At 50.4% G+C, this 27,681-nt stretch overlaps 1 protein-coding gene across 1 annotated transcript in view; it reads right to left on the bottom strand.

Annotated features, from left to right (window-relative positions):
- Positions 1-27,681, bottom strand: part of MARCHF6 (membrane associated ring-CH-type finger 6) — a 1,612,715-nt gene that overhangs the window by 34,653 nt on the left and 1,550,381 nt on the right. The window contains exon 25 of the mRNA XM_086965293.1: positions 22,188-22,323. Within this exon, the coding sequence (XP_086821419.1) occupies positions 22,188-22,323 (136 nt within the window). The remainder of the gene's footprint in view (positions 1-22,187; positions 22,324-27,681) is intronic.

Here is a 27,681-nt window from a genome sequence, read left to right as displayed (position 1 = left end):
ACCCCAAAGCCCTTGCAGCTCTTCTGGAAGATCGGCAGGAACAGGAAATGGACCTAGCGTTAGGCCTCTCGAACAAGAGGAAAACTTGATGTCATATGTTTTCACATGCAATCAGGCTCATTCTCAATCTTGAGCGCAAGTATAAAGTGTCATTGTCGCGCTTTATTGGTGCTAATCATTATCTCGCGGTTTCAGGTCTCCACATGTCTCCACAGGTATCCTCATCTGTAATGTGAGTAGGCCTTGTGCCCCATGCATCATTATTATTATTATGGGTTCTAATCACGTTCGTTGCATCATCGTTTTATAGGCAACGTTTTTTGCAAGTTGGCTTGTGCCCAGATAGAAGGAGGTTACTTTGATGTAAGAATATTGCTCTTTATTGCTCAGAAAATGCTCCTATGTGCTCACCAACACAGGACTGTTTCAATGTTTTGGATTTCTAGACTATAGAGTTAATGGATTTGTCATGCTTTAATGATGCTAGTCATTAACTTGGGGCTACAGGTCTCCACATGTCTAAACAGGTATCCTCATCTGTAATGTGAGTAGGCCTTGTGCCCCATGCATTATTATTATTAAGTGTTCTCCTCACGTACGTTACTCCGTCATATTATAGGCTCCGTTGATGTAACAATACTGTTCCTTATAGATCAGAAAATGTTCCTATGTGCTCACCACCACAGGACAGTTACAATGTTTGTATTTCTAGAGTATAGATTAATGGATTTATAAAGTTATTCACTCCGCCCATGCTCAAGAGTAAGTTGCACTAGTTGTCTGATGTACATTTTCAAGCTTTATCCCAACAGTGTTTTACTTTATGACTGGAAGCTTCTAGTTATCTTCTTTGTTTCCCTTAACTCCGCCTTGCACGGGTCTGCCGTCGCACTCCCGACGTACGTTTTGGGGGGGAGAGGGGGAGGGACAGAGGGTGGGGGTGGGGAGTAGGGGAGGGGGGGGGGGTAGGAAGGGGAGAAAATGGAGCTGAAAGGGTCCAAAGTGCCCTTACGTCCTTTCTGTACGTTCTATGCTGTTTTGTCCTTAAGGTTACCTATGTCACAAATGTCATTTGTATTTTTTTACAGTTCACTATGAGTCCACATATTGTCCCACATGTTGAGCAGCCAGGGGTTTTATCCACTGCCTGCCTTAGGTCACAGCGCACTACCTCAACGACGTTCCTCATCCCCAATGGCTAAGACAAACTCGTTGGCCGACGACCTCACAATAGTCTCTCTCAATGTTAAGGGCCTAAACCACCCAGTAAAAAGGAGGAAAATTCTTGATTATATCACCAAGTCAAAGGGTGATATTATTTTGCTGCAAGAATCCAAATTGTCCGAGGAAGACCTACGTTTCCTTAATATTCATTGGGCATCACACATCCTGTCCTCACCAGCTTCCCACAAAAAAGGAGGGGTTATTACCATCCTAGCGAAAAAAGCAAACCTTACTCTAATCTCACACTCACACGACGAAGTAGGCCGGCTGTCCATTACTAATCTTCTCAGGGAAGATGACCCTATTCATGTTCTAAATATATATGGCCCAAACGCAGACGACCCAGATTTCTGGGAATCGGTCTCACAGTCCCTAGAACCTATCCCTACGGATGATCTGTTGATAGTGGGAGGTGACTTTAATCTCCCCCTAGACCCGATCCTCGATAGGCAATCCAAATGTGCCTTCCACCATTCCCGCTCACATGACGCCCTCCTTCGCATATGTGACAGATATCACCTGAAAGACTCGTGGCGCCTACAAAATCCAGACGGTAGAGATTACACGTTTTATTCTGCACCTCACAATTCCTATTCACGTATCGACTTCATATTAGTTTCAAGCCCCTTCACTCACCTTATAGAGGAGACAGAGATAGCCCCCAAACTAGTCTCTGATCACGCATGTATCAGAACCAAACTGGCTGGTTCCAGATCGATCTTACCACCTAGGAGATGGCGATTCAATGACGAGACACTTACAGATCCCGCAAACAAACTATTAATATCGGAGGCCATTGAGGATTATCTCTCTTTAAATGACACCCCCGACACTACACCTACCACCCTGTGGGATGCTCTGAAGGCCACAATCCGCGGGACCATCATCACAATTAGGGCAAGAGTAAACAAGACACTTAATAAAGAGCTAGTAGATCTAGAGCAGCAGATTACCTCATTCGAAACCCAACACAAAGCCAACCCGCTTGACTCTACCGTCTTTGATACTTTGACCAAGAAAAAATATGAATATAACACTATCACCAGCAAACGGGCGGGGGTATGGGTTAACCGATTCAAGGCCCTGAAACTGTGCGAGGGCAACAAAGCAGGGAAACTGTTGGCCTCCTATCTCAAACACAAACAGAAACTGACTACCATATCGTCCATTAAAGACTCAGGCAACGTCACACACACCAAACAATCTATCATCCTTAACACTTTTAAAAAATTCTATGAAGACCTTTACAAAAATGACAAGGTACTAGATGAAACTGCCTGCGCAAATTACCTCTCTTCACTCAACCTCCCGAAAATTTCGGAATCTGACAAATCCCATCTGGCCTCCCCAATCTCTGGTTCGGAAATCAGAACAGCGATTAACTCACTGAAGAACAATAAAGCCCCCGGCCCAGACGGCTTCACCGCACCCTTTTTTAAGGCCTTTGGGGACCAAATTAGCCCCACACTCCTAAAACTCTTTAACTCCACTGCAACCAATGGCGGTGTTTCTTCTTCAATGAGCGAAGCCACAATAATAGTACTGCCAAAAGAGGGGAAGGACCCACTACTCACTAAAAATTACCGTCCCATATCATTGATAAATCTGGACTGCAAGATTTATGCTAAAATCTTGGCGAGCAGACTAAACTCCATTCTCCACAAAGTAATTAGCCCCTCGCAGGTTGGCTTCCTAAAGAACAGGACGTCCAACGACAACACTAGACTACTATGCCACATCCTAGAAAAGGCAAAATCCTCCTCCGCGCCAATGGTAGCAATAACCTTGGACGCGGAAAAGGCATTTGATAAGGTTTCATGGTCCTTTCTGCGCCAGTGTATGTACGCCTTCAACCTGGGCGATACCTATACCAGGATGGTGATGGCCCTCTATTCGGCGCCTTCGGCCAGGATTGCTATAAACGGCACCCTCTCGGAACCGTTCCGTCTCTACCAGGGTACAAGACAGGGCTGCCCTCTCTCACCAGCACTCTTTCTCTTGGCCCTTGAGCCCCTCATTACAGACATCAAATCTAATAGAGACATTGCGGGTATCTCCTTTGGGGACACGCGAGTCAAGTTAGCTGCATATGCAGACGATATCTTGATTGCGACCGAAAACCCTACTACCTCCATTGCTGCCCTAATGACCTCGATAGACAGATACTCCTCCCTCTCCGGATACAAATTAAATAGGGATAAGTCCGAAGTAAAACCTCTAAATGTCCACACTTTGAAAGAGGTGTTGGGCGACTCCGGCCTGCTTTGGCAAACAGGAGTGATCAAATATTTGTGAATCGAATTCACGGATGAGTTATTGAGTACCCTTAAACATAACGAAAACAAACTCCTGAACAAAATCAAAAATCTGCTGGACGGCTGGTCACCCCGTTTCATCACTTGGTGGGGCCGTATCGAAACTATAAAAATGATGATATCACCCTTGGTTAACTACCTTGTCACGAAGCTCCCACTCGTCCTCTCCAAAGAATTCAATGCTAAAGTAGATAAACACATCTCGGCTTTTCTATGGCAGGGCAAAAAAGCGAGAATTAGCTTAAAAAAACTTCGATTGGATAAGAAACTGGGAGGAGTTAATCTGGCGGACTTTAAAACATACCAAATAGCATTCTTAGCAAAACAGGGGTCTTACTGGATATCCTCCCAACCGGACTATAGCCCAGTTTGGCTGTCTGTAGAAAAAGCGATTCTGAAGGGGCTCAGCCCAAGCGCCCTACTCACTGTCAAACCCAGCCCCACCCTAGGTCCAGGTCTAATCTTCAAAAACACGAAAATGGCTCTCTTAAAAGTCAGTAAATATTTACCACATCAATTCCGAAATTCACAGTGGGAGTCGTTATGGCACAACACAACCATCACATACAAAGGGAAACCTCTCAATTACCAATCCTGGATAGACAAGGGCATCATATTCCCCCACCAACTCGTCGGAAACGCGCTACCCCTAACCTTTAAAGAAATTCAGGTTAAGTTCCACCTCAATAATATTGAATTTTATAACTTCCTACACATTAAAGTAGCTCTAGCTAAGACTAATCTGAAAGATGCCACTCCTTCACTCCTAGACTTATTCCCCTCCCTTAACAAACAAGGACACCAAGTCTCTAGCTTGTATAAATTAATGCGTCCGCAAGCGTCCTCCCTAAATGCACCCATCCAACAATACTGGGACTCATTCTCCTCCGAACCAAACTCGGACACGATTTGGGCCAGAACGTGGGAATCCACCACCCGCCAGAAAATATGCCCTACACTGTCTCAAACCAAGTTCTGGCTTCTACATAAAGCATTCTGGACTCCCAGGAGGTTGTTTCTTCATAAAATCAAGGACGATGACACGTGTTGGAACTGCTCAGGGGTGGGTGGAGATCTGGAGCACCTAGTCTTCAAATGCCCCTGTGTTATCTCGTATTGGGACAAGATCTTTGGTTTCGTGAAGGAAGTCCTCCATATTACTCTACCAAGAGAATTCTCGTCGCTTGTACTAGGTTTTGCCAAAGCAGTCACTCTCAATGAAAACGATAGAGCCCTACTGGACCTGCTGCTGACGGCTGGGGTTAAAATCATTCTTAACAACTGGAAAAGCACGAACAAAGCCTCCTTTCCTCACTGGTTGAGCTGGGTATCGTACTTGAGAGGTGCTGACAATATATCCTTGACCTCCACCCCGTGGAGACCCCCATCGAGGAAAATCTGGTCCTCACTGGACACTCATTTTGATACATACAAACCTCCTTGAATCTCGTCTACAAGGCCCGAGTGCGTGTCATCACACAATGTTTCATGCTGATTGTTAGCCAATCTATGTTTTTGCACATTCCTAACCACAGAGTGATGACTCCAGCTCCCACATGTACTACAGGTTTGGGTTACGAAAATGTACAGCTTCTGTAGCCTCTGCGATAGTGGGGAGGTGCCTATCTCCTTCAAGGTCAGGCTCTACATGACACCAGTTATTATCGGAATGTATGTGGACATTTTAAGGGTATTTTATGTAACGTGATGGACTCATTGTTTTATGTTTTATGTACTCAATTGCATTATTGGTGACAATTTTCTGTATTCCTATTCATGTGACTAACTATTCGTACTGATCCGACTATTCCTGTACTGATGATTCTCTTTGCAGCTCCTAATAAAAAATCTTTTGAAATTAAAAAAAAAGAGACGGCTGGTCAGGCATGCAGAGAAATGCCGACAGCGCAGAAAGATAGCCCTTCACTGTGGCAAAAGCAAGCCCCTGTTGCTCCAGAGAAAGAGCAAACTGAAGAACATCAGACAAATGGGCTCTCAAAGGATCTATAGACTTCTCTCCACACCAAGTGACAAATTTAGACCACCTATAAGAATAAATGGACTTAGTGGAGTCACGCCTGGCTGACAAGATGACATCCACCACGTCAGGCGGGAGAGAAAAAGAACTCAGGTTGCCCCGTTCAATCTCCAGGCATAAAAGGTGTAAGGTCTGGAGGTGGGGGTGTAGAACCTGCCCCTCCATCTGGGAGAGGAGATCTGCCCTGTGAGGGAGACGGAGCGGCGGGTGAGAGGAGAAGTGGAGAAGGTCTGAGTACCACACCCTTCTTGGCCAATCCGGGGCGATTAATATGACTTGGGCCCGTTCTTGGCGAATTTTCCTCAGACCCCGTGGAATCAAGGGTATGGGAGGAAACGCGTAAAGGAGCTTCGAGTCCCAACTCAACTGAAACGCGTCCCCCAAAGCTCCTCGCATCGGATACTGGAGACTGCAGAATGACAGGCAGTGAGCATTCTCGCGAGTGGCGAACAGGTCCACCCGAGGAGTCCCCCACATCTGAAAGATGTCGTGAACAACCTCCGGGTGAAGCCTCCACTCGTGGTCGGCAGAGTACTGCCGACTGAGACTGTCTGCACGAACGTTCTGAACTCCGGCCAGATGATTTGCCATCAGACAAATCCGATGGTCCTGAACCCAGGACCAGAGACGCAGAGCCTCTCTGCAGAGACACTGCGACCCCACTCCTCCCTGCTTGTTGATGTACCACATCGCGGTCGTGTTGTCCGTCAGGACCTGAACAGACCGCCCGCGAAGGGAAGGGAGGAAGGCCTTGAGCGCCAGATGTATCGCCCGCAATTCCAGCAGGTTGATGTGAAGCAACCTTTCCTCTGGAGACCAAAGACCCTTGACCTCCAGGTCCCCCATATGAGCACCCCACCCCAGAGTGGATGCATCCGATATTACCGTGGTCACCGGAGGAGGCAGCTGAAAAGGCTTCCCTTGAGACAGGTTGCCTTCTACGCTCCACCAAGATAGATCCGCTGCAGTTTCTCTGGAGATCCTCACTGACTCCCTGAGATCCCAAATGTGCTGATACCACTGCCTGCGGAGGCACCACTGGAGTGCCCTCATGTACCAGCGTGCATGGTTGACCAACAGAATGCAAGAAGCCATCAGACCGAGCAGATGTAAGACCTTCAGGACTGGAACAACCGCTCCATTGAATAAAGGAATCATTTCCTGTATGTCGCGAATCCTTTGAGGAGGAGGGAATGCGCGACATACAGTAGTGTCCAGTACCGCACCTATGAACAGGTTTGTGCTGGGAGGGCACCAGGTGAGACTTGGGTACATTTATCGAAAAACCCAATCTGTGCAACAACTGAGTTGCACAGTCTTGCAGATGATGGAGCACTATCTCCGGAGATTCCGCTTTGATCAGCCAATCGTCCAGATGTGGGAATACAGGTATCCCTGACCTTCTGAGATGTGCTGCCACCACAGCCATCACCTTGGTGAAGACTCGAGGCGCAGTAGTAAGACCAAACGGAAGGACCGCAAACTGGTAGTGTTGCGACCCAACCGTGAAACGGAGATACTTTCTGTGCGACTTCAGGATTAGGATATGAAAATACGCATCCTGCAAGTCGAGCGACACCATCCAGTCTTCTTCCAGCAGCGCTTGAAGAACCTGAGCAAGGGTGAGCATCTTGAACTTCTCCTGTTTCAGGTAAAGGTTCAAGATCCTGAGATCCAGAATCGGCCGAAGCCTGCCATCCTTTTTGGGGATCAGGAAATACCGGGTAGTAGCATCCCTGACCCCTCTCCTGCTCCGGAACCACCTCTATCGCACCTTTTCGAAACAGTGCCAGGACTTCTTCCTGCAAGAGAAGCAGGTGGTCCTCCGAACAATAACCCTGGCAAGGAGGATAATTTGGGGGAAACTCCCAAAAGGGAAGAGCATACCCATTCTCTACAAGATTGAGAACCCAAAGATCCGATGTTATCAATTCCCAATCTTGAAGAAAATGGGTAAGCCGGCCCCCCACTGGGCCCACATGAACCGGAATCGCGGATCTAGGGCTGCTTTGCTGCGGAGGCTGGGGGCTGGGAAGGGGAAGAGGAGGAAGAAGAGGATGCGTTACAGCCCGAGCCCGGGACCTCTGCTTCCCTCTATAAGATCTATACAACGTGTTTTGCTGCTGCTGGGTTGACTTATAGGTTCGAAAAGATCTGCTAAATCCTCTTGAACGTCTACCAAAAGTGCCCCTGGTCTGAAGGCCCAACGACTTCGCAGTCGCCCTGCTGTCTTTAAAGCGTTCCAAAGCAGTGTCCGCTTTTTTCCCAAACAATCCAGACCCGTCAAATGGAAGATCCATCACTGCCGCCTGGACATCTGTGGAAAACTCAATTGACTTCAGCCATGCAGCTCTTCTTGTGGCTACGGAAGAACCCATGACCCTAGCCACAGAGTCTGCCGTGTCCAATCCACTTTGAATAACCTGCCTTGCTGCAGCTTGAGTATCAGAGATTACCTCTTGGAAGTCTTTTCTATTCTCCTCAGGCACCTTGGGCACCAACTGCTTCACAGTGTCCATAAGAGCGTGGATATAACGCCCCATCAAGCAGGTAGCATTCGTGGATTTCAAAGCCATACTGGCAGAAGAGAAAACCTTCTTAGCAGCCTGATCCTGCTTTCTCGACTCCTTTTCCGCTGGGACCTGCGGAAATGCACCCGTAGACCTTTTGGAACAGGCAGCCTGCACCACCAAACTCTCTGGTAGAGGATGAGAGGTTGAAAACTCCGGGTCTTCAGGAGCTGCCCTATACCTCCTAGCTACAGCCCTAGATACAGCAGGAGCCGATACAGGTTTTTTCCAAATCTCTAAAATTGGATCCTTTAAGGCATCATTAAAACGCAGCAACGGTTCAGTCACTGAAGAAGGAGAATGAAGGACCTCCGTGAGCAGATTAGATTTAAATTCTGCAGTTGGTAGAGCAATGTTCAACAAACCTGCAGCCTTCTTAATCACTACATGATAAGGCGTCACATCCCTTGAGGGTTCATCAGAAACCGAAGCAAGGTCCCAATAAGGTGACAGTTCCAGACCACTAGCCCCAGACAGGTCCTCAAAAGGATCCTCAGAATCCTGTAGTTCGCCTTCCTCCAGATTTTCCTCTCGATATCTTTCCTCCTCCATCAACCTCTGGGCCTCACGCCTTGATCTTTGCTTCACAATCGAAGCCGACGGATCCGCAATCGACTCAGACAGAGCCGGAGCCGGCGTCGAACCCGACGTCGGACGAAGAAGAGATCCACAACGTCGTTCAGGGTTCGGCTTCAAAGTTGATGGGACTGGCGTCGACTGAATCGGAGACGCCGACCTCCGCGTCTAAGGCTTCGGAGTCGAAGGCCTCGCCGGATTCGGATAATGCCAATGCGGCGTCGGAGCCGGCATAAAGGGCGCAGGTGCATAGGATTGAGGAACACCCAGACCATATGCCATCGGACCCATGGGACCAGCAGGAGCCCCAGAGGGATACATAGCCCTTGAATAAATTCAGAACATCGCATTCAGGAATTGCGAAGGATCCTGACCTGGGCCTGGGAAGGCTGGATACGAACTCCCAGGCGGATCTCGAGGGCGCGGAGTCGAAGCGGCGTCAACCTCCTCTTCAGGCTGGTGCACCGGAGTCTACAGACCTTCGGGCAACGGAGCCTCTCCCTCTCCAACCACCTCCTCCTCACCTTCATCCTCCCGACCTGAAGGATGGGATGGGTCCGGAGATGGAACACCTTTCTGCTTCAGCGAACTCAGTGAATTCGCATGCGACGCCTCAGCCTCGGCATCCTGTTCCTCCGAAGCCGAAGATACCACCTTCTCGACCAGCTTCACCTGCGACTTCGGCTTGGAACCCCACTCCTTTCTCGATCGATGTCGGGATTCATGGGTTCTCTTTTTATGCTTCTTTTTCGAAGACCTTGAAGCATGGGCTGAGGACGAATCCGATCGCGACCTCGAGCGAGACCTTGACTTCGAGCGTCGAGTCCGCGATCTTGATTTTTTCTTTCCCTTTCCTTCTTTAAACTTGGCAACCAGAAGTTTTGCTTCTCTTTCCCGGAGGGCCTTTGGAGTCATCTTCCTGCAGGATTGGCAGTCCTCGACGCCGTGGTTGGAGCTCAGACACCACAAACAGCATTCATGTGGATCTGTGATGGACATTATCTTATTACATTCTCCGCAGGCCTTAAATCCGGTCTTCTTCGAGGACATGTCGAAAGAAAGTGAAGACAAAGACTAGAAACAAATAGCAAGTAACTAAGTTACAGCCAAGGCTACAGACGACCCCAGAAAACTGTTAGCGTCGATGACGCGGAAAAAAGGGAACTGATGTCATCACGCCGGCGTGGGCCTATTATAGGCGTCGGTGACGTCAGCGGAGTCGCGAGCGATGCCGTGCCTCTATGACGTCCGGGTCCACGTCGGCGCGAAGCTACAAAAGAATTTCCGAATGTTGCTGAAGTAGGGGGATATTCACAAGATGAGGAATCCAAACGGCAGATGTATCTATCAGAAATAACATTACATACTGAGTGAGAAAGGTCAAAAGCCATCAACTGCGCCGCTCAATCTCCACACATGGAGGCACAGAGTTGACAGTTTGGGTTAAAGACACTCCCCTGCTGCAGCGACAGAAGATCCTCCCGAAAGGGCAGCCTGACCGGAAGATTGATGCTTATCTTCAGAAGCTCTGGATACCAGACTATCCTTGCGCAAACAAGACCCACCAAGATGACTTGGGACCGGTCATGCCTGATCTTCTTCAGTACCCTGGACAGGAGTGGTGTGGGCGGAAAAGAATTTGGCAGGCCGGAGCTCCACTTGCGACGAAAAGCTCACAGAGCCATAGCACCCTTGGAAACCCCAGCGTGCAGTATTGCGGTCACTGCACATTCTCTTCAGAGGCGAACAAATCTAACCAAGGTTCTCCCCACTGTTAAAAGAGACCCTGTGCCACCTCCGACTGGAGACTCCATTTATGATCCGCTAGGCATCGACGGATGAGTTTGTTCGCCCTGGCATTCAGAGATCCTGCAAGGTGAAGAACCATCAGGGTTATTCCCTACTGCTCTAACCATGTCCAGAGACGCAGGGCCTATCAACAAAAGGTCCATGACCCCACTCCGCCCTGCTTGTTGCAGTATCAAATGGCGGAGGTGTTATCTGTAAACACCTGCACTAACGTCCCCTTGACAGAGCAAAGAAATGCTTTTGATGCCAATTGTATGAGTTACTTACCTTCGGTAATGATGTATCTGGTAGAGACGTTGTCTAGCAGCAGATTCCTTAACTTAGAATATCCCCAGGCATGAGACTGGATACGTAAAAAAAAATTCCAGCAGCACCTCTGTGCGCTGGGGGACGTCGCCACACGACCCCGCCCTGACGTCAACATACGTGACGTCAGCGAGGTCATATAAGTCCCTCCCAGAGCGCTGACGTCCGTTTTCTTCTGAGAAACTTTTCTGCGTCACAACGCGGAGCCACCAACAAAATCTGTGAAAGTATGGGAACAATGTCGGAAGGATGAAAAAATGTGTGAAATAAAGAAGGAGATGGTGCAAGACACCATCGTAAAAGACAGAATTAGACATTGTCTACATATAAGTGAAAAAGCTGAGAGAAAGGACCCAACAAAGCGAGGTGAAGACCAGTCCCCAAGTGCAAAAGGGAAGAATATCTCAACAGACAGAAATAGACTGTTAAATACCATGCAGAACTGTGCCGTCCAGCAAGAACGGAGCACATAATGAACAACAGTCCACTGCAGGAAGGTATGAATAAAAACTGGCATTTCCCCTATAGTAATGGAGGTCTGAAACAGAGCTCAACAGATCCCCAAAGAAGACAACTATAGAGGAGACAAGAGCCCTGAGTCAATAGAGAAGGCGGGAGGGAGGGAAGGCAGCAGGAGAAGAAAAGATGAATCTCCTGATGAAGGTGAAGCACAAGTTACTTACCTTCGGTAACGATATATCTGTAAGAAACATTAGTTAGTGTTAGATTCCTTACCTTAGAATTACCCCCAGGTGTCAGACTGGATCCGGAAGATTTTTTTTTTTCATCAGCAGTATCCCTCTGCGTCGGTAGGGGTCATCTGCGGCTCCGCGTCCGTCGTTGGCGTTGTGATCGCCGGGATGACGTCGCTGGAGTACTTAGACGCCGACCTCTCGCGCTCAGTTCTGTACATAGCTTTCCGCGCCAGGAACGTAGAGCCATGCAAGAAACTGACACTGGTGCCATGAAACTAGGGCCCTCGAAGGGAAATAACTTAACCCTAGATATCGGTTCGCAGAATGGGGAGGATGGGTGGGGCGGTAAGGAATCTTGTTTCTTACAGATATATTGTTACCAAAGGTAAGTAACTTGTGCATCTGAAAGAAACAGATTAGTGTTAGATTCCTTACTTTAGAATAGTTACCTCAGCAATACCAACCCCGGTGGTGGGTCTGCAAACCAAAATCACACCATGAAGTCCTGGAGAACTGAACGGCCAAAGAAGCAGTCTCTCCGGACTTGGCTGTCCAGGCAGTAATGCTTGGCAAACGTGTGCAGCGAGGGCCACATAGTTGCCTGACAAATGTCCTGCAAGCAGGACAGTGGCTGTGCAAGACAGACCGAGCCACCAGATCACCGGAAGCTGGCCGAACCCATGTACCCAAGAGGGCATCATAAAGAGAAGCTTGAAAGGGCAGAAGCGGCATCACATTCCCTGATCCACGGTGAAAGACATCAAGCAGAGGGTCCACAGACAAGGTGCACCGGCCTCGGTAGCCCTCCATGGAGGGGACAGCAGCTCATCTGTAGGTGAGGGCTGTAAACTAAGCCTCCCAAGACAAGGAGGGTGTGACCAATGCCCAAAATAAGGGAGCCACATGGACAAATGGGGTCCTGATGGGGCTCTTGAGGAGGCGGGGAGCCTGCCGGGTCCAGGGGCTCATGAGGAGGCGGTTCACAAATGATAAGGAGGGCACAGGTAAGGATATATCCGGTGTCGCTGGACGTGAGGGCGACACCAAACTCTCCAGAAGCTTCCAGAGAAGAGACAGCAACCCAGCGTCAATGCAGCGCCAAAATTACTTTGGTTGACGCCGATCGTTCCTCGTCCGGGGCAGAGTCGGCCCTGTCCGGTGCCGAATCCACGTCCACCACGACAAGCTCCGCTTCCGAAGAAGGAGATGACGCCAGGGAGGCAAGCCTCCGGCGCCACACCAACACTGACTCAGCTTCAACTACAACAGGCTCCGACTATGAAGTAAGAAGCGGAGATGGGCAGGAGAGTTTACAGCACCGGAACAAAGCCGACCCCGGCTCCGGACAGGCGGACGCCTGCCCAGAAGGCCGAGGTGTGCTCGAAGCAAGGCTTTGAGCACCAGCAACCATCCGCGACGCCAAAGGGAGCCCTACAGTACTATGCGGTGCAGCAGGGGTGCTATGGGTCGTAGAGGGGGACCAAGCCGGGCCGCACCCTGACAACACTATATCTCTATCATCCCTGGAGGGCAAGGGCTTATGTGGCGACGGGGGCGAACCCACCGGCGAGTCCGTCGGGGACCCCATAAGTAGCGGAGGCTGGAGGACGCCCCAGGGAAAGGAGAGGACCCAAGGGAGGCCTGCAGAGCCGCAGCATAGGCCTCCATCTGGGTCCGAGTCGCCCAGATAGGGAAGGGGCGACTGCCAGGGGCGCACGTTCAGAGGGTTCCGGGAACCAGTACTCCAGACAACAGATGAAAGTGAGGTCGAGGACCTCTGCGACATGCGCTGTGACTTACCAATAAGGGGCGAACAACGTCCTTGGGCCCCAGAGGGTGACCGCCGGCGCAACTGGAACCCACAGGGGCCTGCCAGCGATGAGGAGGCCGGAGGACGAGACGACTCTGACCGGGACAGGAGAGCCGAAAGAAGCTTCATCCGGCGCTCTCGCCAGGACTTCGGCTTGAGGTGTTGGCAGGCGTCGCAGCCCGTTGAGTCGTGGTGCTCGCCCAAACACCACATACAGATAAGATGTGGGTCCGTCGTGGACATTTGCCGCGAACAGATAGTACAAGTTTTAAAGCCCGTAGTCATCGCACACTGTTCCAGACGCGAAGCGTCAAAAGAGGTCTGAAAACAGGCCGGAGGAACCGCTTACTCTGGATCCGCGTTGCACGTGGAAAAGAAGGAAACGGACGTCAGCGCGCTGGGAGGGACTTATATGACCTCACTGATGTCACATACATGGACGTCGTCAGGGTGGGATTGTGCGGTGCCATCCCCCGGTGCGCAGAGGTGCTGCTGAAAAAAAAATTATATTCTAAGTTAAGGAATCTGCGGTTAGATGTCTCTATCCGATGATTCGCTTGGAGCTCCAACAAACTGATGTGGAATCCAGGGTCCACCGGAGAACAGTGTCCCCTAATCCTGAAAAGGGATTACCGTCACCCTCGATATCGGTTCGCAGAACGGGGAGGATGGGTGGGGCGGTAAGGAATCTAACTACTGTTTCTTACAGATATATCGTTACTGAAAGTAAGTAACTTGTGCATCTGAAATTAGATTCCTTACCTTAGAATAGATACCCCAGCAATACCAACCCCGGTGGTGGGTCTGCAAACCAATAATGACACTCTTAAGTCCTGGAGAACGGAACGGCCGAAAAAGCCATCTCCCCGGACTTGGCTGTCCAGGCAGTAGTGTCTTGCGAACGTGTGCAGCGAGGCCCACGTAGCTGCCTGACAGATGTCCTGCAAGGGGACTCCCCGACTCAGGGCAGTAGAAGCCGCCGTGGACCGAGTAGAATGGGCACGCAGCCCCACAGGAGGCTCCTTAAAAACAAGCCTTGATGCACAAGACGACCCATTGAGAAATGGTTCGTTTGTGCACCGCCCAACCTTTCTTAGTGCCCACGTAACCAACAAAGAGTTGGTCATCCACCCGGAACTGGCATGTGCAATCCAGATAGTATGAGAGCGCACGTTTTGGGTCTAGACGGTGGCGCCTCTCTTCCTCTTTCGAGGGATGCGGAAGTGGAAAGAAGGTGGGCAAGTTGATGGACTGCCCGATGTGGAAGGCTGTGACCACTTTTGGCAGGAAAGAGGGACGCGTTCTCAAGACAACTTTGTCCGGATGGACAGAAAGGAAAGGAGGTCTGGAAGAAAGAGCCTGGAGCTCACTCACACTTCTGGCAGAGGTGATGGCAACCAGGAATTCAGTCTTGAGGGTGAGAAGACGAAGAGGACAGTTATGAAGTGGCTCCAAGGGAGCACACATCAAATAAGTCAGAACAAGGTTCAAGTCCCACTGACGCATCACAAAAGGAACAGGGGGGAACATATGAGTGATGCCCTTCAAGAACCTATTAACAACTGGGGACTTGAACAGGCTGATCAGGTAGCCTTAAGAAGGTGGAAAGGGCAGAAAGGTAGCCCTTGAAAGCGCCCAGAGCAGAGCCTTGCCGGGCAAGAGAAAGAAGAAAGAGGAGAACCTCATAAAGTGTGGCGGAGAGTGGATACACAGCCTTTGCTGTGCACCATGCCACAAATTTGTTCCACCTGCAGGCATATACAGATTTTGTGGAGGGATGCCTGGCTGCCAGAATCACATCGCAGACTTCAGGAGGCAAGTCAAATGGCCTCAACTGCCGCCGCTCAATCTCCAAGCATGGAGGTTGAGACTGGACAGGTTCGGGTGGAGGACCATCTCCTGCTGCTGCGACAGAAGGTCCTCCTGAAGAGGCAGACAAATCGGGGGATCGACTGACATGCTGAGTAGCTCGGGATACCAGTATCTCCGTGCCCAGTCCGGAGCCACAAGGATGACTGGGTCCGGTCGCGTCTGATCTTCAGCACTCTGGGCAGAAGTGGTATAGGCGTAAAGGCGTACAACAGACCGCAACTCTACTCGCGACGAAAAGCGTCTCCGAGCGAGTGCCGCCTTGGAAATTCCAACGCGCAGAACTGATTACATTGCGCGTTCTCTTCTGTGGCGAATAGATCTAACCAAGGCTCTCCCCACTGCTGAAAGAGACCTTGCGCCACGTCCGAGATCAGACGCCATTCGTGATCCATCATGCACCGACAGCTGAGTTCATCCGCCCTGGCATTCAGGGAACCTGCCAGGTGTTGAACCACTAGGGTCACGCCCTGATGTTCCAGCCATTGCCAGAGGTGCAGAGCCTCCTGGCATAGGGTCCACAACCCCACCCCGCCCTGTTTGTTGGAGTACCACATGGCGGTGATGTTGTCTGTGAACACCTGCACTACACTCCCCCGGACAGAGGGGAGGAATGCTTTCAGTGCAAACCAGATAGCCCGCAGCTCCAGAAGGTTGATGTGGAGCCGGGACTCCGCCGGAGACCAGAGGCCTCTGATCTCTGCCTCTCCCATGTTGCCCCCTGTGAGAAGGTGGCCTGATATGCAGTGCTCACTATTCTAGTGAACACTATGTATCAGTCCAGCAACCCTTATTGATGATTGGTTGTAAGTCAACCTTATAGACCAGCTATCCTAGTAGCGTGGATACGAGCAGTCTAAGGCTAAAGACTCGAGAGGGCGTGTTAAGCCAGCTGTTTACCACACATATACCCCTTGAATACCAAGTGAAAGGACACCACACAAGTGTTATGAAAATAAACAGTTATTTATTTAAAGATCACAACAGCCCTGTACTCTTTATGAGGACAGGGTACTAAGCACAAACCAAAACTCTTACAAAAATACTTAAGTTAGCACAGTATATACAAATGCCCGAGGGGCACGGAAAACCATATACTCTGAAAGTGGAATGCGAAATTCCTAGCAGGTAAGTACAGTACTAATAGCTTTTGGAATCGCTAGGACTTGACTAGGGAATCGTTAGATTACGTCTAGGAGGCCTAGGGGACTCGGGTGCAGTGTGTGCACTCTCACGCGAGATGCGGGACAAAAGTCTATGGTAGCTAGGAAATAGAAAGTTAGTGTTCTCGGGCGAACCCGACCTGGTAGGGAGAAAACGAAAGTAGATTCTGACCCTTGGATAGTGAGGCTATGCTGGGGCACCGAAATGCCGAAGTTACCTAGCCCAGGGGCTGCAGCTGCATAGGTCTGAAAAGACGTCGGGAATCCTCGTAGACGGACCAGGAGCCGGAAGAAAAGATGCTGGCCGGTGACCAGTGAAGAAAGTTCAGTTGGATCCAAGCCTGGATCTCGAAGATAGATGACACCTGAAAGCAGAGGGGACCAAGTTCGAGACTACTAGCCAGTAGTCAGTGGGCACCAGGAGGGCACCGGATGGTAGCCACCTCGACAAGGTGAGTGGGTGACGCTTGACTCGAAGATCTCACGGACCAGGAGGCGTTGTCGGCGACCAGGATGGAGGATCGAGCTGTCCCACGAAGATAGAAGCTGTCGGCGTCGCTGGACCCAGGATTGGGCAACAAAGCCTTGGCAAATTCAAGCCCACGCGGTGGACCTAAAATGGCGTCTGGAGTGGACCAGGAGGGTCCGGGGTGCCTCTCTTGAACAAGGAAGCAAGGGCCAGCCTGGAGCAACCAGACCAGCAGAAGAGTTGTCGTCGGGCGTCGTTCAGAAGGCCACAAGCCAGCCGGCTAGTAGCCAAACAACGCGGTGCACAGCAAACAGCAGAAGGGCCCCACGCCGATCGTGGAGATGCAGGGAGGCTGATCTTGGATGCTGGAGCTGCGCAGGGTTGGGGCTTCTCGGACCCCAAAGCACTCACCAGTGGAAGACTCGGTGGGCTTGCAATAAAGATGTCGTGCAGTCTTGGCGATCGTCGGTCCCTTGAGGTCTCGTCGCACTCACGATTCTCAGCTTTGCTGTAGAGGTGAGTAGAGGTCAGAGGTGCCAGGGAGGCCGGGTCTCGTCGTGCTGGGTCGTCGGATTCGTGATGAAGGACTTGCAGCAGGCCGCAGTGTTCTTTAGGATGGTGCCTGCGGATGCAGGGTGACTACTCCTTAGCCACAAGGGAGAATCTTGAAGAAGAAATCGTGAAGTCCTTTCGAAGAAAGTGGTATCTTGATTCCAAAGATGATCTAATTTTAACAGGGGGCCCGCTCCCATCTTTATACTAAAAAAGGGGGCTGACCCGGTGACTAGGTCCTGCCTATGGGTGGGACTAGGTGGGGGGTGGTTACACCCCTCAGCCATGCCGGACTTCCCCAGGCCAGGGGCTGGTGTGCCCCTGGAACTGGTTCAGACCGGCCTATGCGTAGTGAGCACCGGGGTGCCACTCAGCAGTCACCTTCCTGTAAAGCCCTGCCTACCCAGGATACACAAAACCATGTCTGGGACGGTGCTAGCACCGCCCCTGACAGGAAACCCTTTGTCCAGGCTCCCCTCGCTGGAAGGACTCCCAGCTGCAGGGGGTCAGACTCGTGTCTGTGGTGGCAGCATCCATTTTGTGGAGCTGAGGCTTCAGTTAACTTTAACCGGGGTTCACAGTTACATACATGTCGTGTCCCTCTAGAAGGGTGGAATGCTAACCCCGTCGCCAGAATTGGCGAGGGGTTAGTATTCCAATTCGTATGACACCTTACTCGACATGTTTTGATAAAGCAATACCAAAGATAGCATTTAACCGCGAGGATTATAATGCACTTAAGAGTATATGGTATGCGATATCATGGAACAGCTATTAGGACTTGATTCCGCAAGCTGCAGACAGGCTCAGCTCATGCCAGAGCACCATCTCACACGATTCCAAGCACTCTGCCTTCAGGATTGTCAAGGCCTGCCATAGGAGTGACTGATAGGAATCTGTGTGTCCATTTTAGGGTTAGGTATAGGTATACTACACCTACAGCAAAGGGTGATTACACGACTTTGCCCCAGCTGTCATGCAGCCAGTTGTGTCGAATTTAGGAGGCCAGCCAGGGGTGGCACAATACGTGCTGCAGCCCCTGGTAGCCCTGGGTACACCTATGCCCTGAGTTACAGGGTCTGATAAGGTGGCCCAGTACCAATTGGTAGATGCACCTAGGGTACATGAGGTAATTTAGAAAGAGAACAGCCAGGCTGTGGGTCTGATTGGCAGGCCCACAGCCAGAGAAAGTCGTAAACCAGTGAAACAAAAGCAAAAAATCTGGGTGATCATAGGATTGCAGACCCTACTCTCCTACACCCCCCCAGTCCCATGTTGCCCCCCCAGCCCAGGAGGGATGCATCGGTCACAACTACGTGCTCCGGTTGGGGTAGAGAGAGGGATCTGCCGCTGACCCAATCGCAGTCCGTGAGCCACCACTGCAACTGTCTTGCAGTGCCCTCTGCGATCAAGACGTGATCGGACAAGTTGCCCTGATGCTGGGCCCACTGAAACTTCAGGTCCCACTGCAGAGCCTGCATCCGCCACCTGGCGTGATGCACCAGAAGGATGCAGGAGGCCATCAGCCCCAGAAGCCGCAGCGTCAACCTGACCGAGACTCGGGATAAAGGCGGAAAGATCCATCGGAATCAGAGCCTAAATATCCTGAACCTGCTGTTCGGGAGAATAAACCCAAAACTGCGCAGAGTCTAGAACCGCCCCGATGAGGAGGGGCTTCTGAGAGGGACACAGGTGTGACTTTGGTACATTGATGGAGAACCCCAACAGGTGCAGGAGGTCGGCCTTAGTCTGGAGGTGGCTGACGACTGTCTTGGGCGAGCCCGCCTTCAACAACCAGTCGTCGAGGTAGGGGAAGACTGAAACCCCTAACCTGCGCAGATGAGCTGCAACCACCGGCATCACTTTCGTGAACAACCGCGGGGCGCTGGTAAGGCCGAAGGGGAGTACGGTAAACTGAAAGTGCTCATGGCCTACCGTGAACCACAGGTAACGCCGGTGGGCCGGCAGGACGGGGATGTGAAAGTAAGCGTCCTCCAAGTCCAACGCTACCATCCAGTCTCCCGAGTCCAGGGCAGCTAAGACCTGAGCCAGAGTCAGCATCCTGAACTTCTCCTTCCGGAGGAAGCCGTTGACGTCCAGAGGTCCAAGATAGGGTGTAGGCCCCCTTAGCCCTTCTTGGGAACCAGAAAGTAGTGGGAGTTACAACCACACCCTACTTCTAGCCCAGTAACGCGCTCGATGCCCCCTTGGCCAAGAGGGCCGTAACTTCCTCTTGCAGAAGATTCAAGTAATCCCCCGACACGCGGTGGTACTGCGGTGGCATGGTTGGAGGGGTCGCCTCGAAGGGGAGGGAGTGGCGCCTTCGGACGATTTACAGTACCCACCTGTCCGATGTGATGCTGCCCCAGTGGAGGAGGTAATGGCGAACCCTGCCCCCCACTGGCGTCAAATGGGCCTGAAAGCTCAGACTAGGAAGGCTTTGAGGGCGATGCTGCGGGGGTGGATGTGGACTGGCCACGCCGTTGTCCCGTTACCGCCGCGACAGTAACCAGGCCCGCCGCTGAGCTGAATGGTAGTCTGCGGCCCGTGGCTGGCTGGACATGTGGGGGCGCCCCTCCTGTAGCCACGAAAGGAGCGCTGGGCAGAAATTTGCTAACGCAGGGCCGACAGGCCCAAGGACTTGGCCGTAGCTCTGGAGTCCTTAAAGCGTTCCAGCGCACTATCTGCCTTGCCACCGAAGAGGTGGCTGCCATCGAACGGCATGTCCATAAGTGTGTCCGGACATCGGCCGAGAAGTTGGCGAACCTCAGCCAGGGATGGCGGCGAACCGCCACAGACGTGGAAATCGCTCTTCCCAGTGAGTCCGTGGTATCCAGTCCACATCGTATAGAATACTGCGCTGCGTCTCTTCCCTCCGCAAGGGCTTGAGCGAGCTTCACCCGGGCTCCCTCCGGGCACTCAGGCAGCACGTCCGCAACCGTATCCCACAGCGAGTGGGTGTAACGGCCTAGGAGGCACGCGGTGTTGACCGACCGCAATCCCAAACTAAGGGAGGAGAACATCTTCTTCGCGAATTGTTCATACCTCTTGGATTCCCGATCTGGAGGTGCAGTCGGGAATGCAGATTGGGAAGGAGAGGCCTGGATAACCAGGCTCTCAGGGGTGGGGTGGGTGGACAAGAAACTAGGGTCGCCCAGGGCAGTGGCGCCTAGTGGCGTTCCTATCTACAGGGGGATCTGAAGCAGGCCTGGACCAGGTGCCCAACAGGACGTCCGTGAGAGCCTCCTCGTCCATGTCCTGAAAATCAGGTGTAAAGGATGGAGCCAGATCCTCGAAGAATTCCTCTTCGGCCGGCGTTAAATGCGGCGTCAAGCGACGCCGCTCCAAGGCTGGATCCGGACAGAGGGGTGGATCAGGGACGGCGTCATGCGGGGACGACGCCGGGGGTGACACCCTAGGGGCCGATCCTAGCGGGGTCGTAAGGTCGACCAGCGGCGACCCAGATCCGGAACCGAAGTCGCCGGGGCCGAAGTCGCCGACGGGGCCGGAGAACCCGACGGCGCCGGGGCCGAAAAACCCAACTGCGCCGGGGGCAAAGCACCCGGCCTGCTTGGGCTCCCAGTCGGGGAAGCTTGGCACGAAGGCGCTGCGCAACCCGACGGAGGAGAGAGCGACCTCATGGCCATGAGGAAGGCATCGATCTCCTCCGGCGTCGCGTTCTGCCCACGGACCGGCGGGTATGGAGCAGGCAGCGACGCCTGCGGCTCCTGCGGAGCCGCGTGGGCGGTGTCACCCGAAACCCCAGCCATGTCGCGCGAGCGTAGGGGGGAGTTAGAAGAGTGATGTCGCCTCTTCGACTTCTTGTGCCTCTTACCTGAGGACTTGGAGCCCGCCGAGTGGTGTTGACTCGCCGATCTGTGATGACACCGGCCCCGTGACCGGTCCCTCGACCTACTTCTGGACCGGGACCTCAAACGGCGCGGGCCGACTGCCGGAGCTCGAGGCGCTTACGGGACCGCTCCCGCCTAGCCTTCAACGTCAAGGCCCGACAGTCGGGGCACGACTTGTCATCATGGTCGGGCCCCAGGCAATATAGGCACTGGCGATGGGGGTCAATAAGTGACATCAGTCGTCACAGGGCTTGAACCCGGGCATCCCTACCGGCACCGATGGAGTCGTGTGACTCGAAACTGATCCAAAAAGGATCGAAAAAGCTTAGTCAAAAAGTGACTATGGGGTACCACTTTCTCCGGACCTGCGCTTGCTGGTGCGGAAAAAAGAATAAGAACTGACATCATCGCGCGACGGCGGCGTCTAAGTGCTCCGACGACGTCATCCCGGTGCCAACGACGCCGGACTATGAGCCGCAGATGACTCCTACCGACGCGCAGGGGTACTGCTACGCAAAATTTTACGGATCCAGTCTGCCGCCTGGGGATATTCTAAGCTAAGGAATCTAATACTAACCTGTTTCTTTCGGGTCTTGCGCCTGGGGGTATTCACAAGATGAGGAATCTGCGTTTATAAGTGTGCATCAGAAAAGTTATTACTTTACAAGTTCTTTCATTATTTGGGCAACATGAGATGGTGTGGTACAAACTGAAAATTCAAGAGAAAAAGACGATTCAAAGTAAATACCTTGGAAGGGTTGTTGGGAGTTGAGACTAAACAGGGAGGTTACGGACATTATACTAGTGGTTACCCAAAGCCAATTTTTCACTGCAATGCTACCAAAGCCTAAACGATAATCTCACTGTACATAAAGTGATTTTATTCTGTTTTGAAACTGCACATTAAAAAGGAGAAAATATGGTAAAACGTAGCACTCACTTGTCATTTTTAATATGTTCGTAAAGGCGTTTGAACTGCCGGATTTGGAAGGAGAGTATTCCCATCAAAAACACCACCATAAGTAGAAAAGGATAAATACGGCGTTGTACTAGATTTTCCATTTCTGAAACAACACCTACAAAAGACAAACATTTAGCTTGCACAGTTTTAATCAACAAAAAAAAGTTATGATGTATGTAGCTAGCAAACAGTTGAAAATTTACTTACCTTTGGTAACGATATATCTGTAAGAGACATAGATTAGATTTAGATTCCTTTCCTTAGAATTACCCCCAGGCGTCAGACTGGATCCAAATAATTTTTCATCAGCAGTACCTCTGCGCGGCAAAAAGTGGTGTCAGTCGGCTCAGCATTCGTCTTTGGCATTGTGGTCGTCAGGATAACATCGCGGTAGCTACTTAGACACCACCCCTGCGCGGTGACGTCAGTTCTTTTACAGAACATTCCATGCCAGAAGCGCAGAACCATGCAAGACACTGACAGCTGGTGCACAAAACAAGGGCAATGAAAAGGATTCCCTGACCCTAGAAGCCAGTTCGCAGAATGGGGAGGATGGGTGGGGCGGTAAGGAATCTATAACTGACATGTCTCTTACAGATATATAGTTACCGAAGGTAAGTAACTTGTTCATCTGAAAGAGACAATTAGTTATACATTCCTTACCTTAGAATGGATACCCAGCAATACCAACCCCGGAGGTGGGTCTGCGAACACATGAAAGTCCTGGAGAACAGAACGGCCAAAGAAGCGGTCTCGCCGGACCTGGCTGTACATGCAGTAGTGTTTTGTGAACATGTGCAGAGATGCCCACGTAGCTGCCTGACAGACGTCATTGAGGGAGACTCCCTATCCCAAAGCAGCAGTAGCTGCGCCGCCCTGGTGGAATGAGCACGCAGTCCCACAGGAGGTTCCTTCATTGCATGCAAAGAATAGCAAGCTTTAATGCACAAAACGACCCACCCAGAGATGGCCCGTTTGTGCACTGCCCGCCTTTCTTGTTGCCCATGTAGCCAACAAAGGGTTGGTCATCCACCTGGAAGTGTTTGGTGCGATCCAAATAAAATGAACACGCACGTTTTGGATCCAGATGGTGGAGCCTCTCTTCCTCCTTAGAAGGATGCGGAGGCAGAAAGAAGGTGGGCAAAGTGATGGTTTGATCAATGTGGAAAGAAGTAACCACCATTGGAAGAAAGAAAGACCTGGTTTTAAGGACGACCTTGTCTGGATGAACAGACAGAAAAGGAGGTTTTGAAGAAAGGGCTTGCAGCTCCCTCACACTGCAAGCAGAGGTGATGGCAACCAGAAAAGCAGTCTTTAGTGTAAGAAGTCTGAGAGGACAGTTATGAAGCGGCTCAAAAGGAGCGCACATTAAGGTAGGTAAGAACCAAGTTAAAGTCCCACAGAGGCATTACGAAGGGAACAGAAGGAAAAAGATTAGTAATGCCCTCAGGGAAGCGATTTACAACAGGGGACTTGGAAAGAGAAGGTTGATCAGGAAGCCTAAGAAAGGCTGAAATTGCTGAGAGATAGCCCTTAAGAGTGCCCGCTGAGAGATAGCCCTTAAGAGTGCCCAGAGCAGAGCCCTGCTGAGCCAAAGAAAGGAGGAACAAGAGAAACTCAGAAAGGGGGCTGAAAGGGGATCCACAGACTTTGCTGCACACCATGCCACAAATTTGTTCAATCTGCCGGCGTATACCGTCTTAGTAGAGGGACGTCTGGCTGCCAAGGTAACATCACAGACTTTGGGAGGAAGGTCGGATCCTGTCAACTGTCGCCACTCAATCTCCACGTCAGGAAGTGGAGGCTGGACATATTCGGGTGGAGGACCATCCCCTGCTGCTGTGACAAAAGATCCTCCAGAAGAGGCAGTTGGATCGGAGGGTCGATAGCCATGTGTAACAGCTCAGGATACCAGGCTCTTCATGCCCAACCCGGAGCCACAAGAATGACTTGAGCCCAGTCGCACTTGATCTTCTTCAGCACTCTGGTGCTATAGGAGGAAAGGCGTACAGAAGACCACAACTCCACTTGTGACAAAAAGCGTCGCCTAGCGAGTGCCTCCTTGGAAATTCCAACACGCAGAATTGCTGACATTGCGCGTTCTCTTCCCTGGCGAACAGATCTTACCATGGCTCTCCCCACTGCTGAAAGAGACGAAGCGCTGCATCTGAGTGAAGACGCTATTTGTGATTCATCATGCACCTGCGGCTCAGTTTTTCCGCCCTGGCGTTCAGTGAACCTGCCAGGTGTTGAACCACCAGGGATATGTCCTGATGTTTCAGACATGCCCAGAGACGGAGAGTCTCTTGACATAAGGTCCACGACACCACCACACCCTGTTTGTTGCAGTACCACATGGCAGTGGTGTTGTCCATGAACACCTGTACCACTCTTCCCCGGAGAGAGGGAAGGAATGCTTTCAGTGCAAGACGGATCGCCGGAAGCTCATAGGGTTGATGTGGAGCCCGGACTCTGCCGGAGACCAAAGGTCCCTGATCTCTGCCTCTCCCATGTGGCAGCCCCATCCCAGCAGTGATACATCTGTCACCACTGTGAACTCTGGTTGGGGAAGGGAGAGGAATCTACTGTTGACCCAATACTGGTTCGTGAGCAACCACTACAATTGATGTGCAGTGCCCTCGAGATCTGACCTCAATCGGACAGATTCCCCTGATGCTGTGCCCACTGGAACTTCAGGTTCCACTGCAGAGCCTGCAAATGCCACCTGGCATGATCCATCAGCAGTATGCAGGAGGCCATGAGGCCCAGCAGCCTCAGGGTCATTCTAACCAAAACCTGGGATAAAGGCTGAAAGATCGGAATCATAGCCCGAATATCCTGGACTCGCTGCTCGGGAGGATAAACCCTAAACTGCATTGTGTACAGAACCGTTCCGATGAAGAATAGCTTCTCAGAGGGAATCAGGTGTGACTTCGGCACATTGACGGTGAACCCCAGCAAAAGCAGGAGGTCGGCCGTAGTCTGGAGGTGGGAGACGACAGCCTGGGGCGAGCACGCCTTCAACAGCCCGTCGTCGAGATAGGGGAAGACTGGAACCCCTGATCTGCTCAGATAAACTGCGACCACCGTCATTACTTTCATGAACAATCGATTGGTGCTGGTAAGGCCAAAGGGGAGCCCAGTCAACTGAAAGTGCTCGTGGCCCACTAAGAACCGCAGGTAACGCTGGTGGGCAGGCAGCACGGGGATGTGAAAATAAGGTATGTAACACGTACAACGCAACTTTTACGTCTTAATGCTGTTACAACGCAGCTATTACAACGCAGGATCCATTACATCGGATGCCATTACAACGCATGGCATTACATAGCAGATGGTATTACAACGCATACCATTACATCGTAAGTATTGGTAAGTATATAATTTTTTTTATTTTATTTAATATTATATAATTGATTTAATTATTATTAATTATAAATAAAAATATGTATTTATGTTTTTAAATATTATAAATTAAATATATTAATTTAAGTAATTTTTTTAAATAAGTATGAGTATAGGAGTATATGTTTTGGGGTACTGAGGTATATGTTTTGGGGTGTTTGGGTATTTTTAGGTTTTAGGGCAGGGTTTGTGTTTTGGGGTACAGGGGTGTTTTTAGGTTTTAGGGCAGGGTTTGTGTTTTGGGGTACAGGGGTGTTTTTAGGTTTTAGGGCAGGGTTTGAATTTTGGGGTACAGGGGTGTTTTTAGGGCAGGGTTTGGGTTTTGGGGTACAGGGGTGTTTTTAGGTTTTAGGGCAGGGTTTGGGTTTTGGGGTACAGGGGTGTTTTTAGGTTTTAGGGCAGGGTTTGGGTTTTGGGGTACAGGGGTGTTTTTAGGTTTTAGGTTTTGGGGTACAGGGGTGTTTTTAGGTTTTAGGGCAGGGTTTGGGTTTTGGGGTACAGGGGTGTTTTTAAGTGTTAGGGCAGGGTTTTGAGTTTTGGGGTACAGGGGTGTTTTTAGGTTTTAGGGCAGGGTTTTGGGTTTTGGGGTACAGGGGTGTTATTAGGCTTTAGGGCAGGGTTTGGGTTTTGGGGTACAGGGGTGTTTTTATGTTTTAGGGCAGGGTTTGGGTTTTGGGGTACAGGGGTATTGTAGGGTTCAGGGGTAGGTTTGTGTTTTGGGATAATTAAATTATATTTACCATTTTTAAATTAATTAAAATATATTTAATAAATTAAATTAATTTTATTACATTAATTACATTTTTAAATTAAATTAATTAAATTAAATTAATTGAAATAATTTATTTAATTTAATTTCAATTATAAAAATATGTACATTATATTAATTTCATTATTTTAATTAAATTAAATTATTTCCATTTTTTATTAAAATTACATTTATTAAATAGATATTATTTTATTAAATTAAATTAATGGCTATTTTAAAATGTATTTTAATTAAATTAATTAAATTAAATTAACTTAATAACATTTTTTAAAAAAAGGTATACTTACCTATACTTACGATGTAATGCCATGCGTTGTAATAGCATCTGCTATGTAATGCCATGCGTTGTAATGGCATCCGATGTAATGGATCCTGCGTTGTAAAAATTCCGTTGTAACTGAATGCGTTGTAAAAATCTGCGTTGTACTGACACCAATCCGAAAATAAGCGGCCTGCAAGTCCAACACTACCATCCAGTCTCCAGGGTCGAGGGCAGACAGGACCTGAGCTAGCTGTTACCCTCCGTGGTTTCTGTCAGCAAACGGTGGGCCAGTGATCGGCAAACTTGGGATCCTTTGTTCATAAGGTTATGTGAACTTTAATGGTGCTTTCGGGGTGAGATGAACAATTGGGAATTGGGGAGCTCGATGGCCGTCGCCGGGATGCGGTCGGGTGAGTCAGCGATCTGCAGAGAACGGGATGATGCCGTGGATCCACAGCATCATCCCTATTGGAACCCATATGTGAAGCGCCTGGCTTGTTTGTAATCACCGAGCCCAAGTTGCGGCCAATGAGCCCTCGCCTGCATTAACAAGGGAAGCCCCCATGACGCTGGCATTCCCGCGCCCTTGTGGAGAAAGTCAACCTCCCCACCTCCCCAACAGAGGCTCATTTAACTTTTAAATCCAGGCCAAACTATTGATTAAGTCCTGAAGATGATCCCTTTATAATTTGAGCACGGGATCGAAACGTCAACTCCTTTGAGTGGACATACGTTGAATTAATGTATATCTGTATCTGTATGTACTACTCCAGGAGATACTGTTAACTTTTGACTCAAAACAGTACCCTGTCTGCTCTTTTCCTTTGCCTGAAACACCCCTTTCTCTCTCCTATCCTCTTTCATTTCTCCCGGTACGGCACAGGAGTGTGCTCTACTGCAATGAATTGTTGTTGTATAAATGTATTTAGAATAAGAATCTATTTATCTGAGTAATAAATTCCCTGTCCGGCTGGGCAAGGATTATAAATATATAGCAGCCTATTGTGGTCTATATAACATTTGTCTATTATTTTGTA

This window comes from Lissotriton vulgaris, chromosome 4_1 (genome assembly GCF_964263255.1).
Source record: "Lissotriton vulgaris chromosome 4_1, aLisVul1.2, whole genome shotgun sequence".
NCBI lineage: Eukaryota > Metazoa > Chordata > Amphibia > Caudata > Salamandridae > Lissotriton > Lissotriton vulgaris.
Note: the sequence above shows the minus strand (reverse complement) of the source record. Positions and strands in the feature narration are given on the sequence as shown.